Below are 18,499 nucleotides of genomic sequence, written 5' to 3' on the forward strand. Positions count from 1 at the left end.
TTAAAGACTTGGTCTTCACTTGTTTAAATAAATTCATTTATTTCTTTACTTTGCTTCTTATAACTTTCAGAAAGACAATTTTAGAGAAAAAATACAACCTTAAAAATGGTTTTAGGATTTTTAAACACATATAACTTTTTACCTTTTAAATTCCTTCCTCTTCTTTCCTGACAATTTAAATCAATGTTTTAGTAAAAAAAAATTTTAATTGTAAAGAATAATAAATACATTTTTATTTAATTCTTCATGTTAGTTTCTGTTTTTTTGATGAAGAATATTTGTGAAATATTTCTTCAAACTTATGAATAAAATTCCCCAAAATTATTCTGGCAAATTTAGAAAATCTTCAGAATAAAATTTAAATCTTATTTCAAATTATTTTGAATTTCTTTTAAAATTTTTGTTATGGAAAATCTAGAAGAAATAATGATTTGTCTTTGTTAGAAATATAGCTTGGTCCAATTTGTTATATATTCTAACAAAGTGCAGATTGGATTTTAACATATTTAAAACATGTCATCAAAATTCTAAAATTAATCTTAATCAGGAAAAAATTACTAATGATGTTCCATAAATTTTTTTTTTTAATTTTTCAAAAAGATTTGAATTAGGTAGTTTGTCTCTTCTTTTTTTTGGTTGAGTTTTGAATTTTAAAGAGTCGAAATTGAAGTTAATCTTTGTTTCAAAATAAAAAATTTATTTTTTTCCTGTTTTCTCCTCTTTTAAACCGTTCAATTAAGTGTTTTTTTCATCATTTATTCTCTACAAAAAACCTTCTGTAAAAAGGAAAAAAAATGTACAACGGAATGACAGACAGAAATACCCATATATATATATATATATATATATATATATATATATATATGTATATATATATATATATATATATATATATATATATATATATATATTTATTTATTAAAGGTAAATTGAGCAAATTGGCTATTTCTGGCAATTTATTTAAGTGTGTATCAAACTGGTAGCCCTTTTCATTAATCAGTACCCAAGAAGTAGTTCTTGGTTTCAAAAATGGTTGTTTGACCCCTGATCTAGGGCTTTTCACACACACAAGTGAATGCAAGCATACTTGGTCAACAGCCATACAGGTTACACTGTGTTGTGAAGTTTTAACATGTTTTTGATTTTGAAAATCCATCCATCCATCCATCTTCTACCGCGTGTCCCTATCGGTGTGGCAGGGGGTGCTGGAGCCTATCTCAGCTGCATTCGGGTAGAAGGCGGTGTACACCCTGGACAATAAGAATTTGAAAAAAAAATCTGATTTCGAAAAATCCAATTTTGAAAAAATTCCGATTTGGAAAAACTCAGATTAAGGCCACTTTGGGGTACAGATAGACATAATGGGGCCTGTGCGCACTTATATTGGAGTCTGATAAAGATCAAATTTTACTTGCAATGTAAACAGTCAACTGGAAAAAAATCGGATTTTGAAAAATGAAAATTTGATTTAGAAAAACCCGATTTAGAAAAAAAAACTATATTTGAAAAAAATAAATAAATAAAATAAAAAATTTGATTTTGAAAAAAATCTGATTTGGAATAACTCGGATTTGGGCTACTTTAGGGTGAAGTGCACAAGTAGTAAGGCCTCTGCGCATTTATACTAGAGTCTGATAAAGATCTAACATTACTTGCAGTGTAAACAGTCAACTGGAAAAAAATTCCCGATTTTGAAAAATCCGATAAAAAAAAAAAAATCTGTTTTCGAAAAAAAAAATCTGATTTGGGAAAAAAAATCCAATTTAGAAAAAAATATCATTTGGAAAAACTCAGATCTCGGCCACTTTGGGGTGCAGTGCCGACGTAGGGGGACCTGTGCTCATGTATACTGGAGTCTGATAAAGATCAACTGAAAAAAAATTCAGATTTTGAAAAAAAAAAATCCGATTTTGAAAAAAATTAAGTCGATTTTGAAAAATCTGTCAGAATAATTGTATCTAAATTATCGCAAAACTTTGTGTTGCTATGAATTCCCGGCGAGAGGAAAAAAGCTGTCTTTGATCCTACCAAGCAAAAGGCTTGTAAAACTCTACTGTGTACGATGGGAAGCGACATGAAGGCGTCGGTTTCTTTCTTCTATTGTAATCCACAGGAAGATTTTGTCTTGACCCGAGATCTACAAAGCGGAGAGGAAGCAGGAACTGACTCCCCTCCAGGCACTTTCTCTTTGGACTGTTTTGTGACAAAGGCAGCGGCTGTTTACGACCCCCTTCCTTTAGAAACAGCCGTTGCCATGTAATCAGGGTTTTTGTTTGATTGATTGAAACTTTTATTAGTAGATTGCACAGTACAGTACGTATTACGTACAATTGACCACTAAATGGTAACACCCGAATACGTTTTTCAACTTGTTTAAAGGGGAACATTATCACAATTTCAAAAGGGTTAAAAACAAGAAAAATAAGTTCCCAATGGCTTGTTGTATTTTTTGAAGTTTTTTTCAAAATTTTACCGGTCCCGGATTATCCCTAAAAAAAGCTTTAAAGTGCCTTTTTTTCGCTCTCTGCCAAGACACTGTTCATTTTCCTGTGACGTCATACAGTGCTGCCAATACAAACAAACAATGGGAATAGCACAGCAAGATATAGCGACATTAACTCGGATTCAGACTTAGATTTCAGCGGTTTAAGCGATTCAACAGATTAGGCATGTATTGAAATGGATGGTTGGAGTATCAAAGTATTGAAGAAAAAACTTAAACTATTGAGCGAATAGCTATTGACGCTATTCATAGCCATAGCATGGCCGAATAGCTGCGTTAGCATCGCCGGTAAAATGTGCGGACCAAACGATCGGGACTTTGGCATCTTGTGACACTGGAGCAACTTTAATCCGTCGATTGGTAAGTGTTTTTTTCGCATTAAATGTGGGTGGAAGGAAACGTAATATAGTTGCAAATGCATCTACAGGTTATCCATACATCTCTGTGCCATGTCTGCTTTAGCACCGCCGGTAAATAGCATGTTAGCATCGATTAGTGTAGCATGTTAGCGTCGATTAGCTGGCAGTCAACATCAACAAAACTCACCTTTGTGATTTCGTTGACTTTATAGTTGCAAATGCATTTGCAGGTTATCCATACATCTCTGTGCCATGTCTGCTTTAGCACCCCCGGTAAATAGCATGTTAGCATCGATTAGTGTAGCATGTTAGCGTCGATTAGCTGGCAGTCAACATCAACAAAACTCACCTTTGTGATTTCGTTGACTTTATAGTTGCAAATGCATCTGCAGGTTATCCATACATCTCTGTGCCATGTCTGCTTTAGCACCCCCGGTAAATAGCATGTTAGCATCGATTAGCGTAGCATGTTAGCATCGATTAGCCGGCAGTCACGCCGCGACCAAATATGTCTGATTAGCACATAAGTCAACAACATCAACAAAACTCACCTTTGTGATTTCGTTGACTTTATCGTTGCAAATGCATCTGCAGGTTATCCATACATCTCTGTGCCATGTCTGTCATCGCCGGAAAAATGTGGAGACACTTTGGCACATTCAATGGGGGTCTGGCGGCAGACACTTTCGCATCTTCGGGCCAGTGGTGCAACTTGAATCCCTCCGTTAGTGTTGTTACACCCTCCGACAACACACCGACGAGGCATGATGTCTCCAAGGTTCCAAAAAAAAATCGAAAATAACAGAGCTGAGACCCGGTGTTTGCAATGTGTTGAAAATGAAAATGGCGGCTGTATTACCTCGGTGACGTCACGTTCTGACGTCATCGCAAAAAGACTGATAAATAGAAAGGCGTTTAATTCGCCAAAATTCACCCATTCAGAGTTCGGAAATCGGTTATCTGAAACATCAAGGTATATATTGACGTTTATATAGGTCTGGTGATAATGTTCCCCTTTAAGTCGGGGTTCACATTAATCAATTCATGGTAAAAGGGAAAGTCCAAATAAAAGAAGAGGCTTCCAATCTTTCGTCAGAGTGTGGTGGAACACAGTACACGGATACAGGTGTACGCGCTATCATCATTGAGCCAAATTGAATTCTGTCTCTGTTTGATTCCTTGCTTCTTGTCTTGTTTAATAGATGTCATCAGTGTTTGAACCTAACTAATCAGATTTTTTTTTTTAAATCTGATTTAAAAAAAATCCAATTTGGGCCACTTTGGGTTGCAATGTTTACATAGTTTATGTTATACTCGTGTTAATTGCATGCAAGGTGATTTCTCATTTGTCATTTCTGAAAACCAGAAGTGGCACTGAAAGCCTAAAAAGATTGCCCATGCCTTTTTAGAACATGGTGTCTTCTACCCAATTGCTCCTATTCAGAATCAAACAAAAGCCCCCCCCCGTGCGACTAGCACAGAACATGGGACACTTCTGACTGAGACTGGGAAAACCTCGCCGCCTCCAGCGGGATCAGGATCGTCTCCAGTGGGCTCGGCATGCCGTGGGCTTCCTTCCCTTGTCTCGCTCAGAAATGTCTTCTTTGTCCTTTCTAATTGCATCCAGAGCAGGACAGGGAGTCAACAAGCGGGCGCTCTGTTGTTGACACGTTTTTGGGTGAGCGGCAGACGAGATGAGATGGGAGAAGCGCGGGGAGCGGGGAGCGGCCAAGCAGAAGTGGAGCTCTGGCGTATCACCATGCTGCGACACAGGCGCTTTCAAAGGCGGCTCAAACATGGCGTCGCCGTCGCAGTGGAAGCTGGGCGGCGCCGGCAAATCCAATGGCATGGCGGAGTGCCATGACCACCAGCAAAGGACGGCGGCCTTGCTGGCGGAGCAGACGGACGAGCGTGCCACGGTTTACCTATTTGGGCCGCACAGGTCGACAGCGCTGCGCACCACTGCAGTAAAACCTCAGGAAACATGTTTTATTTTTTTTATTTTTTTTGGTGGGGGCACAGGGATCGTTTTACCCCACCAGGGACGGGTTCTGCTGCCTCAGCGCGGCGGCTTGGGGGAGGAAACGGTGAAAAATAAAGTAGAGAACAGAGACAATACAGCATGTTTGTGTTGGTTGGTATTACATGGAACATGGTTGTGGCATGAAGGGTGACATGAGGGTGCGGGGGGGGGGGGGGGGGCTCTGCATGTAAAAGCAGGGTTTGTCTGTGCAGACTGGGAAAGTATTCTGCAATGCGGGTTGAGCATTTCCACACCTTCAGCCATGTCTTACTTAGTCCGACTTGAATTAATTAGCTCTCAAAATACCATCATTTATGCATACTTGCCAACCTTGAGACCTCCGATTTCGGGAGGTGGGGCTGGACGGCGTGGTCGAGGGGTGGGGCGGGGGGCATGGTTGGGGGCGTGGTTAAGAGGGGAGGAGTATATTTACAGCTAGAATTCACCGAGTCAAGTATTTCATATATATATATATATATATATATATGAAATACTTGACTTTCAGTAAATTCTAGCTATATATATATATATATATATATATATATCCATCCATCCATTTCCTACCGCTTATTCCCTTTTGGGGTTCGCGGGGGTCGCTGGCGCCTATCTCAGCTACAATCGGGCGGAAGGCCGGGTACACCCTGGACAAGTCGCCACCTCATCGCAGGGCCAACACAGATAGACAGACAACATTCACACTCACATTCACACACTAGGGCCAATTTAGTGTTGCCAATCAACCTATCCCCAGGTGCATGTCTTTGGAAGTGGGAGGAAGCCGGAGTACCCGGAGGGAACCCACGCATTCAGGGGGAGAACATGCAAACTCCACACAGAAAGATCCCGAGCCTGGGATTTAACCCAAGACTGCAGGACCTTCGTATTGTGAGGCAGACGCACTAACCCCTCTACGACCGCGAAGCTTTTATATATATATATATATATTTTTTTTTTCATATATATATAAAAGAAATACTTGAATTTCAGTGTTCATTTATTTACACGTATACACACACATAACACTCATCTACTCATCGTTGAGTTAAGGGTTGAATTGTCCATCCTTGTTCTATTCTCTGTCACTATTTTTATAACCATGCTGAACACCCTCTATGATGATGCATTGCTGTGTGGCACGCACAAAAGTGCTTTCATCAAATGCACTAAAGTCTGGAATCTTCCATCTTTGTCTCCTTGTTGTGTGCGCAGTTATGCACTGCTCTCTCTAAAAGCCGTAGATGTTATTGTCACATATGCATGTACAGTAGACGGCAGTATTGTCCTGTTTAAGAGTGTCACAACATTGCTTTTTACGGCAGACGAACTGCTTTACGGTAAACGAAAACGTGACTGCTGTTGTTGTGTGTTGTTACCGCGCCGGGAGGACATTAATGAAACTGCGTAAAAATGAACCCACATAAGAAACCAAGAACTTGCCCTCGATCATTCTACAGTTAAAACGTCATTGGGCAGACACGCTGTTTATATTGTGGGAAAGCGTACGTGAAAACAGGCTGTCCTCACTCAGGTCCGCGTGGAGCTGGAGGGGGCGTGGCCTCCAGCTCCGCCTGAATTTCGGGAGGTTTTTGAGAGAGGCGCTGAATTTCCGGAGTCTCCTGGAAAATACGGTAGGGTTGGCAAGTATGCATTTATGTCCCCACATGACCACGGCTGGACAAATACAACAGAGAAACACACTTGCACACTACTGGGCATTAAATTGCCTCAATAGACTACAAAACAGACTATGTTCCGGCGCATTTAAAAACCACTAAACGGGCATCAGCAATGAAAACATATCTCCATGTGGTGCTGTCACAAAAAAATAATTGTAAAAATATATTAAAAGTAGAAATATAAAATACCATATTTTCCGGACCATTGGGTGCATCGGATTATAAGGCGCACTGCCGATGAATGGTCTATAAGCATGTTGTTTCAATGTTGTATTTGTGTTGTAGAATATTGCTTGGGAAATGACAAAAATTAAATGGTTAAATCAGCGTCAGAACCCAAAATTAAATAGACCTCAAAAAACATGTTGTTTCAATGTTGTGTTTTTGTTATAATATATTGGTTAAAATATTACCAAAATTCAATGGTCAAATCAACGTCAGAACCCGACAATGATTAAACGTTGTCAAAAAGCATGTTGTTTCAATGTTGTATTTGTGTTGTAGAATATCGGTTGGGAAATTACAAAAATTCAATGGTCAAATCAGCATCAGAATCCAACATTGATTAAACGCCGCCAAAAGGCATGTTGTTTCAATGTTATATTTGAGTTGCTCAATGTCAGAACCTAACTCAACAAGTTCTCAATGTTTTTTTAATGCCTTGTGCCTACTGGGATACAAAACCCGGCAGAGGACAAGGGTCAAGAAGGAAACTAGGGCTGCAAATCTTTGGGTGTCTCACGATTCGATTAAATATCGATTCTTGGGGTCACGATTCGATTCAAAATCGATTTCTTTTTTTATTTAACACGATTCTCTATTCAAAAACAATTTTTTCCCGATTCAAAACGATTCTGTATTCATTCGATACGTGGAATTCAGCAGGATCTACCCCAGTCTGCTGACATGCAAGCAGATTAGTAGATTTAAAAAAAAAAAGCTTTTATAATTGTAAAGGACAATGTTTTATCAACTGATTGCAATAATGTAAATTTGTTTTAACTATTAAACGAACCAAAAATATGATTTATTTTATCTTTGTGAAAACATTGGACAGTGTGTTGTCAAGCTTATGAGATGCGATGCAAGTGTAAGCCACTGTGACACTATTGTTCTTTTTTATTAGTTTTATAAATGTCTAATGATAATGTCAATAAGGGATTTTTAATCACTGCTATGCTGAAATTATAACTAATATTGATACTGTTGTTGATAATATTCATTTTTGTTTCACTACTTTTGGTTTGTTCTGTGTCGTGTTTGTGTCTCCTTTCAATTGCTCTGATTATTGCAGTTCTCAGTGTTAATGGGTCAGGTTCGGTTTTCGAAATGGATTGCATTGTTATGATATTGCTGTGTTTTGTTTTGTTGGATTGATAAAAAAAAAAAATCGATTTAAAAAAAAATGAGAATCAATTCTGAATGGCGGGCTTCACGGTGGATGAGGGGTTAGTGCGTCTGCCTCACAATACGAAGGTCCTGCAGTCCTGGGTTCAAATCCAGGCTCGGGATCTTTCTGTGTGGAGTTTGCATGTTCTCCCCGTGAATGCGTGGGTTCCCTCCGGGTACTCCGGCTTCCTCCCACCTCCAAAGACATGCACCTGGGGATAGGTTGATTGGCAACACTAAAATTGGCCCTAGTGTGTGAATGTGAGTGTGAATGTTGTCTGTCTATCTGTGTTGGCCCTGCGATGAGGTGGCGACTTGTCCAGGGTGTACCCCGCCTTCCGCCCGATTGTAGCTGAGATAGGCGCCAGCGCCCCCCGCGACCCCAAAAGGGAATAAGCGGTAGAAAATGGATGGATGGATTTCTGAATGGCACAACGTGAGAATCGCGATTCAAATTCGAATCGATTTTTTCCCCAAACCCCTAGGGGAAACCATACGATTTTGGTAATAATATGGATATAAGGTGAAAAATAGAAACGATTGCCAATTCTCCGAGTGACAAGAAAAAAAAATTCCAGATGTGGTTATGAACATTTGTCGTCATATCCCGGCTTAAAGTTCTTCTTGAAGGAAGACAAAAGAGCACCAACGCCTCTCAAGCCCGATGCCAACCGCAAGGCGTCGGTGGTATTTGTGCCTGTCCACCGGAGGCTTGGCCGACTGGACAGACAATTTAGTTGTTGTTTTCTTCGGCACGCGGCGTGTCGCCTATCACATGACATTACATTTTCCACTGTGTGGTTAAGTGGAGCGCTCGAGTGTGCAGGGAGCAGCAGCCTCCAGACTCAGAACCCATCGTACCCCCCACCTTGACCAAACACGAGCGAGGGATTTTGCAGGCAAAGTCACAAAAGGCATTGGAGATTGTGGTTTTTTTTTAAGTATATAAAAGTTCTTCTTACCGTCCAGCAATGGCTCTGTGTGCAAGGCTGAGTGGGAGTGTGTGTTCCACCTGCCTGCTGTCACCGAGCATCTAGGGCACTACCTGGAGTCAGGTATCACATGCAGTCACGCTCAGCTGTGTGTGTGTGTGTGTGTGTGTGTGTGTGTGTGTGTGTGTGTGTGTGAGGCTGCGCCGGACTGTGACATCTCTTCATATTTCCTCATATTGCTGCTAAATGTAGAGTTGTGTCCAGTCCGCTGATACTTTTTTGTTTGTTTTTTGGGGGGGTGTGGTCCTGAGGGGATGGTGGCCTGTGTGTAATAGTGCTGCTGTGCCGCGGAGGCACAAAGTGACACTTTGTCCCCCAGCTGGAGGGCCGGAGAGTACAGAGGGGCATTCATCGTTTCCATTGGCTGATGCGCACTGAGACGATCATTGTGGTCTAACAGTGGGCATGTTGGCACATGTGCACTGATAGTGTTTTTATGATGTGGCGCACAACACGATTCCTTAGCACTGGGGTCGGCAACGCGAAACGTTGAGAGAGCCGCATTGGACCAACAATACAAACAACAAATCGGTCTGGGGCGACAAAAAATTAAAAGCTGTAAATAAGTGTTATAATGAAGTCAACACATGATGTAAGTGTCTATATCAGCTATATTAGCCTACTATCAAAATGACTTTAAAAGTATTTTATAAGTGTTATAATGAAGGCAATACATGATGTAACTGTCTATATTAGCCTACTATCAAAATTACTTTAAAAGTCATATATAAGTGTTATAAAGAAGGCAACACATAATGTAAGTGTCTATATTAGCTATGATAGCCTACTATCAAAATGACTTTAAGTCTTATGTAAGTGTTATAATGAAGGCAACACATGATGTAAGTGTCTATATTAGCTATGATAGCCTACTATCAAAATGACTTTAAGTCTTATGTAAGTGTTATAATGAAGGCAGCACATGACTTAAGTGTCTATATTAGCCTACTATCAAAATTACTTTAAAAGTCTTATATAAGTGTTATAATTAAGGCAACACATGATGTGTCTATATTTGTTATAATAGCCTACTATCAAAATGACCTAAAAGCTGTATATAAGTGTTATAATAAAGGCAACACATGATGTAAGTGTTTATATTAGCTATATTAGCCTACTATCAAAATTACTTTAAAAGTTGTATATAAGTGTTATAATAAAGGCAACACATGATGTAAGTGTCTATATTAGCTATATTAGCCTACTATCAAAATTACTTTAAAAGTCTTAAATAGGTGTTATAATGAAGGCAACACATGATGTAAGTGTCTATATTAGCTATAATAGCCAACTATCAAAATTACTTTAAAAGTATTTTATAAGTGTTATAATTAAGGCAACACATGATGTAAGTGTCTATGTTAGCTATAATAGCCTACTATCAAAATAACTTTAAAAATCTTATATAAGTGGTATAATGATGGCAACACATGACGTAAGTAACTATAGTAGCTATAATAGCCTACTATCAAAATTACTTTAAAAGTATTTTATAAGTGTTATAATTAAGTCAACACATGATGTAAGTGTCTATATTAGTTATAATAGCCTACTATCAAAATGACTTTAAAAGCTGTATATAAGTGTTATAATAAAGGCAACACATGATGTAAGTGTCTATATTAGCTATAATAACCTAATATCAAAATTACTTTAAAAGTCTTAAATAGGTGTTATAATGAAGGCAACACATGATGTAAGTGTCTATATTAGCTATAATAGCCTACTATCAAAATTACTTTAAAAGTATTTTATAAGTGTTATAAATAAGGCAACACATGATGTAAGTGTCCATATTAGCTATTGTAGCCTACTATCAAAATGACTTTAAAAATCTTATATAAGTGGTATAATGATGGCAAAACATGATGTAAGTGTCTATATTAGCCTACTATCAAAATGACTTTAAAAGTCTTATATAAGTGTTATAATGAAGACAACACATGATGGTATCTATATTAGCCTACTATCAAAATGACTTTGAATATCTTATGTAAGTGTTATAATGAAGAAAACACATGATGTAAGTGTCTATATTAGCTATAATAGCTTACTATCAAAATGACTTTGAATATCTTATGTAAGTGCTAAAATGAAGGCAAGACATGATGTAAGTGTCTATATTAGCTATATAAGCCTACTATCAAAATTACTTTAAAAGTCGTATATAAGTGTTATAATGAGCGCAACACATGATGTAAGTGTCTATATTAGCTATATTAGCCTAGGCACAGCAAGGTAAGGCAACTCTATTTATATAGCACATTTACAACAAATTTTAAATTGAACCAAAGTGCTTTACAGGTTAAAAAGCATAGAGCAACAAACAAAACAAAAACAAACAAAGAACATAAACAATGAATGAGCTACACAAGATAGTGCAAAAGCAATACGGTAAAAGGGGTCGAATAAAAAATATTTAAAAAATTGCAAAATTAAAAATGATAATAATAAAACTGTGACAAATTGGGGAAAAAAAACACAATTTAAAAAAAAGGGAAGGAAGTTTGGGGGGACTTGAAATGGTGGCCTACTATCAAAATGACTTTAAATAAGCTATAATAGCCGACTATCAAAATGACTTTAAAAGTCTTATATAAGTGTTATAATGAAGGCAATACATAATGTAAGTGTATATGTCAGCTACATTGGCCAACTATTAACATTACTTTAAAAGTCTTATGTAAGTGTTATAATTAAGGCAACACATGATGTAAGTGTCTATATTAGTTATAATAGCCTACTATCAAAATTACCTAAAAGCTGTATATAAGTGTTATAATAAAGGCAACACATGATGTAAGTGTTTATATTAGCTATATTAGCCTACTATCAAAATTACTTTAAAAGTTGTATATAAGTGTTATAATAAAGGCAACACATGATGTAAGTGTCTATATTAGCTATATTAGCCTACTATCAAAATTACTTTAAAAGTCTTAAATAGGTGTTATAATGAAGGCAACACATGATGTAAGTGTCTATATTAGCTATAATAGCCAACTATCAAAATTACTTTAAAAGTATTTTATAAGTGTTATAATTAAGGCAACACATGATGTAAGTGTCTATGTTAGCTATAATAGCCTACTATCAAAATAACTTTAAAAATCTTATATAAGTGGTATAATGATGGCAACACATGACGTAAGTAACTATAGTAGCTATAATAGCCTACTATCAAAATTACTTTAAAAGTATTTTATAAGTGTTATAATTAAGTCAACACATGATGTAAGTGTCTATATTAGTTATAATAGCCTACTATCAAAATTACTTTAAAAGTATTTTATAAGTGTTATAATTAAGTCAACACATGATGTAAGTGTCTATATTAGTTATAATAGCCTACTATCAAAATTACTTTAAAAGTATTTTATAAGTGTTATAATAAAGGCAACACATGATGTAAGTGTCTATATTAGCTATAATAACCTAATATCAAAATTACTTTAAAAGTCTTAAATAGGTGTTATAATGAAGGCAACACATGATGTAAGTGTCCATATTAGCTATTATAGCCTACTATCAAAATGACTTTAAAAATCTTATATAAGTGGTATAATGATGGCAAAACATGATGTAAGTGTCTATATTAGCCGACTATCAAAATGACTTTAAAAGTCTTATATAAGTGTTATAATGAAGACAACACATGATGGTATCTATATTAGCCTACTATCAAAATGACTTTGAATATCTTATGTAAGTGTTATAATGAAGACAACACATGATGTAAGTGTCTATATTAGCTATAATAGCTTACTATCAAAATGACTTTGAATATCTTATGTAAGTGCTAAGATGAAGGCAAGACATGATGTAAGTGTCTATATTAGCTATATTAGCCTACTATCAAAATTACTTTAAAAGTCGTATATAAGTGTTATAATGAGCGCAACACATGATGTAAGTGTCTATATTAGCTATATTAGCCTAGGCACAGCAAGGTAAGGCAACTCTATTTATATAGCACATTTACAACAAATTTTAAATTGAACCAAAGTGCTTTACAGGTTAAAAAGCATAGAGCAACAAACAAAACAAAAACAAACAAAGAACATAAACAATGAATGAGCTACACAAGATAGTGCAAAAGCAATACGGTAAAAGGGGTCGAATAAAAAATATTTTAAAAATTGCAAAATTAAAAATGATAATAATAAAACTGTGACAAATTGGAAAAAAAAACAATTTAAAAAAAAGGGAAGGAAGTTTGGAGGGACTTGAAATGGTGGCCTACTATCAAAATGACTTTAAATAAGCTATAATAGCCTACTATCAAAATGACTTTAAAAGTCTTATATAAGTGTTATAATGAAGGCAACACATGATGTAAGTGTCTATATTAGCGACAGTATATTGGCCTACTATCAAAATGACTTTAAAAGTCTTATATAAGTGTTAAAATGAAGGCAATACATAATGTAAGTGTATATGTCAGCTATAATAGCCTACTATCAACATTACTTTAAAAGTCTTATATAAGTGTTATAATGAAGCCAACACATGATGTAAGTGTCTATATTAGCTATAATAGCCTACTATCAAAATTACTTTAAAAGTCTTATGTAAGTGTTATAATGAAGGCAACACATGATGTAAGTGTCTAAATTAGCTATGATAGCCTACTATCAAAACGACTTTAAAAGTCTTATATAAGTATTATTAAGGGACGGCGTGGCGCAGTGGGAGAGTGGCCGTGCGCAACCCGAGGGTCACTGGTTCAAATCCCACCTAGAACCAACCTCGTCACGTCCGTTGTGTCCTGAGCAAGACACTTCACCCTTGCTCCTGATGGGTGCTGGTTGGCGCCTTGCATGGCAGCTCCCTCCATCAGTGTGTGAATGTATGTGTGAATGGGTAAATGTGGAAGTAGTGTCAAAGCGCTTTGAGTACCTTGAAGGTAGAAAAGCGCTATACAAGTACAACCCATTTATCATTTATTATAATGAAGGCAACACATAATGTAAGTGTCTATATTAGCTATAATAGCCTACTATAAAAATCACTTGAAAAGTCTTGTAGAAGTGTTATAATGGAGGCAACACATGATGTAAGTGTCTATATTAGCTATAATAGCCTACTATAAAAATCACTTGAAAAGTCTTGTAGAAGTGTTATAATGGAGGCAACACATGATGTAAGTGTCTATATTAACCTACTATCAAAATGACTTTAAAAATCGTGTGTAAGTGTTATAATGGAGGCAACACATGATGTAAGTGTCTATATTAACCTACTATCAAAATGACTTTAAAAATCGTGTGTAAGTGTTATAATGAAGGCAACACATAACGTAAGTGTCCATTTAAGCTATATTAGCCTACTATCAAAATTACTTTAAAAGTCGTATATAAGTGTTATAATGAAGGCAACACGTAATGTAAGTGTCTATATTAGTTATAATAGCCTACTATCAAAATGACCTAAAAGCTGTATATAAGTGTTACAATAAAGGCAACACATGATGTAAGTGTTTATATTAGCTATAATAGCCTACTATCAAAATTACTTTAAAAGTCGTATATAAGTGTTATAATGAAGGCAACACGTAATGTAAGTGTCTATATTAGTTATAATAGCCTACTATCAAAATGACCTAAAAGCTGTATATAAGTGTTATAATAAAGGCAACACATGATGTAAGTGTTTATATTAGCTATATTAGCCTACTATCAAAATTACTTTAAAAGTTGTATATAAGTGTTATAATAAAGGCAACACATGATGTGTCTATATTAGCTATATTAGCCTACTATCAAAATTACTTTAAAAGTCTTAAATAGGTGTTATAATGAAGGCAACACATGATGTAAGTGTCTATATTAGCTATAATAGCCAACTATCAAAATTACTTTAAAAGTATTTTATAAGTGTTATAATTAAGGCAACACATGATGTAAGTGTCTACGTTAGCTATAATAGCCTACTATCAAAATTACTTTAAAAGTATTTTATAAGTGTTATAATTAAGTCAACACATGATGTAAGTGTCTATATTAGTTATAATAGCCTACTATCAAAATGACTTTAAAAGCTGTATATAAGTGTTATAATAAAGGCAACACATGATGTAAGTGTCTATATTAGCTATAATAACCTAATATCAAAATTACTTTAAAAGTCTTAAATAGGTGTTATAATGAAGGCAACACATGATGTAAGTGTCCATATTAGCTATTATAGCCTACTATCAAAATGACTTTAAAAATCTTATATAAGTGTTATAATGAAGACAACACATGATGGTATCTATATTAGCCTACTATCAAAATGACTTTGAATATCTTATGTAAGTGTTATAATGAAGACAACACATGATGTAAGTGTCTATATTAGCTATAATAGCTTACTATCAAAATGACTTTGAATATCTTATGTAAGTGCTAAAATGAAGGCAAGACATGATGTAAGTGTCTATATTAGCTATATTAGCCTACTATCAAAATTACTTTAAAAGTCGTATATAAGTGTTATAATGAGCGCAACACATGATGTAAGTGTCTATATTAGCTATATTAGCCTAGGCACAGCAAGGTAAGGCAACTCTATTTATATAGCACATTTACAACAAATTTTAAATTGAACCAAAGTGCTTTACAGGTTAAAAAGCATAGAGCAACAAACAAAACAAAAACAAACAAAGAACATAAACAATGAATGAGCTACACAAGATAGTGCAAAAGCAATACGGTAAAAGGGGTCGAATAAAAAATATTTAAAAAATTGCAAAATTAAAAATGATAATAATAAAACTGTGACAAATTGGAAAAAAAAACACAATTTAAAAAAAAGGGAAGGAAGTTTGGGGGGACTTGAAATGGTGGCCTATTATCAAAATGACTTTAAATAAGCTATAATAGCCTACTATCAAAATGACTTTAAAAGTCTTATATAAGTGTTATAATGAAGGCAACACATGATGTAAGTGTCTTTATTAGCGACAGTATATTGGCCTACTATCAAAATGACTTTAAAAGTCTTATATAAGTGTTATAATGAAGGCAATACATAATGTAAGTGTATATGTCAGCTACATTGGCCAACTATCAACATTACTTTAAAAGTCTTATTTAAGTGTTATAATGAAGGCAACACATGATGTAAGTGTCTACATTAGCTATAATAGCCTACTATCAAAATGACTTTAAAAAGTCTTAAATAGGTGTTATAATGAAAGCAACACATGATGTAAGTGTCTAAATTAGCTATGATAGCCTACTATCAAAACGACTTTAAAAGTCTTATATAAGTATTATAATGAAGGCAACACATAATGTAAGTGTCTATATTAGCTATAATAGCCTACTATAAAAATTACTTGAAAAGTCTTGTAGAAGTGTTATAATGGAGGCAACACATGATGTAAGTGTCTATATTAACCTACTATCAAAATGACTTTAAAAATCGTTTGTAAGTGTTATAATGAAGGCAACACATGACGTAAGTGTCCATTTTAGCTATATTAGCCTACTATCAAAATTACTTTAAAAGTCGTATATAAGTGTTATAATGAAGGCAACACATGATGTAAGTGTCTACATTAGCTATAATAGCCTACTATCAAAATGACTTTAAAAGTCGTATATAAGTGTTATAATGAAGGCAACACGTAATGTAAGTATCTATATTAGTTATAATAGCCTACTATCAAAATGACCTAAAAGCTGTATATAAGTGTTATAATAAAGGCAACACATGATGTAAGTGTCTATTTTAGCTATAATAGCCTACTATCAAAATGACTTTAAAAGTCTTATAGAAGTGTTACAAACCCCGTTTCCACATGAGTTGGGAAATTGTGTTAGATGTAAATAAAAAACGGAATACAATGATTTGCAAATCATTTTCAACCCATATTCAGTTGAATATGCTACAAAGACAACATATTTGATGTTCAAACTGATAAACATTTTTTTTGTTTGCAAATAATCATTAACTTTAGAATTTGATGCCAGCAACACGTGACAAAGAAGTTGGGAAAGGATGGCAATAAATACTGATAAAGTTAAGGAATGCTCATCAAACACTTATTTGGAACATCCCACAGGTGTGCAGGCTGATTGGGAACAGGTGGGTGCCATGATTGGGTATAAACACAGCTTCCCAAAAAAATGCTCAGTCTTTCACAAAAAAGCATGGGGCGAGGTACACCCCTTTGTCCACAACTGCGTGAGCAAATAGTCAAACAGTTTAAGAACAATGTTTCTCAAAGTGCAATTGCAACACATTTAGGTATTTCAACATCTACGGTCCATAATATCATCAAAAGGTTCAGAGAATCTGGAAAAATCACTCCACGTAAGCGGCATGGCCGGAAACCAACACCGAATGACCGTGACCTTCGATCCCTCAGACGGCACTGTATCAAAAACCGAAAAAAATCTCTAAAGAATATCACCACATGGGGTCAGGAACACTTCAGCAAACCACTCTCACTAAATACAGTTTGTCGCTACATCTGTAAGTGCAAGTTAAAGCTCTACTTTGCAAAGCGAAAGCCATTTATCAACAACATCCAGAAAAACGCCGCCGGTTTCTCTGGGCCCCAGATCATCTAAGATGGACTGATGCAAAGTGGAAAAGTGTTCTGTGGTCTGACGAGTCCACATTTCAAATTGTTTTTGGAAATATTCGACATGGTGTCATCCGGACCAAAGGGGAAGCGAACCATCCAGACTGTTATCGATGCAAAGTTCAAAAGCCAGCATCTGTGATGGTATGGGGGTGCATTAGTGCCCAAGGCATGGGTAACTTACACATCTGTGAAGGCACCATTAATGCTGAAAGGTACATACAGGTTATGCAAGAACATATGCTGCCATCTAAGCGCCGTGTTTTTCATGGACGCCCCTGTTTATTTCAGCAAGACAATAAAAAGCCAAATTCAGCAAGTGTTACAACAGCGTGGCTTCGTAAAAAAAAGAGTGCGGGTACTTTCCTGGCCTGCCGGGCAATTATTTAGAGAAAAAAATGTGTCTGGGGGCCGGTATTATTTTTAGGAACACTAACACAAAACCTCACAATAATGTCTGATTCAATGCTAAAAACGTTATGACAGACCGCCTTAAAAAACGTAATGGAATGTTATTTTTTTCTATGAAGGATAAAACACTGAGTATTGACAAAATATGAACGATCGACACATTTTACCATCAAGTGAAACGCAACAAAAGTGCAACAAAAAGTGAAATGTGAACGCGAACTGTACAAAATAAACCCACCTACAATCCGATATATCTGATACATCACTAAGCTTTAGAACTTTGTTGTGAAAATCTCCTTCCGCGTCCGTGGAAACGCTCCCCATCCACACTGCTTGGTGCCTCGTCTGAGCTGCTGTGACTTACATTACCATGGTAACTAATTGGATGACCATAGTAACTAATTAGATTACCATAGTAACTAATTAGATCACCATAGTAATTAATTAGATTACCATAGTAACTGGTATATTATCCATAAGCGCAGATTCCAACCATTGAGATTCCAGAAAACACAGAGTGAGATGTTCTACCTCTTGTGCGAAACTCAAATGCATAAAATGACTTAAC

The 18,499-nt window shown here is 35.8% G+C and overlaps 1 protein-coding gene across 5 annotated transcripts in view; it reads right to left on the reverse strand.

Moving 5' to 3' along the window:
- cracd (capping protein inhibiting regulator of actin dynamics) overlaps positions 1 to 18,499 on the reverse strand; it is a 65,685-nt gene that overhangs the window by 29,767 nt on the left and 17,419 nt on the right. For 2 of the 5 annotated variants that reach the window (XM_061888118.1, XM_061888117.1), the window contains exon 2: positions 4,788 to 4,933. The exons of 2 other annotated variants lie outside the window; for them this stretch is intronic. In XM_061888118.1, coding sequence (XP_061744102.1) covers positions 4,788 to 4,848 — 61 coding nt within the window. In that variant the 5' untranslated portion in view covers positions 4,849 to 4,933. Of the gene's footprint in view, positions 1 to 4,787; positions 4,934 to 8,912; positions 9,052 to 18,499 lie in introns of those variants that run through there. One more of the 5 variants, XM_061888119.1, reaches the window with a different exon arrangement.

Source organism: Nerophis ophidion, linkage group LG26, assembly GCF_033978795.1.
Source record: "Nerophis ophidion isolate RoL-2023_Sa linkage group LG26, RoL_Noph_v1.0, whole genome shotgun sequence".
Taxonomy (NCBI): Eukaryota; Metazoa; Chordata; class Actinopteri; order Syngnathiformes; family Syngnathidae; genus Nerophis; species Nerophis ophidion.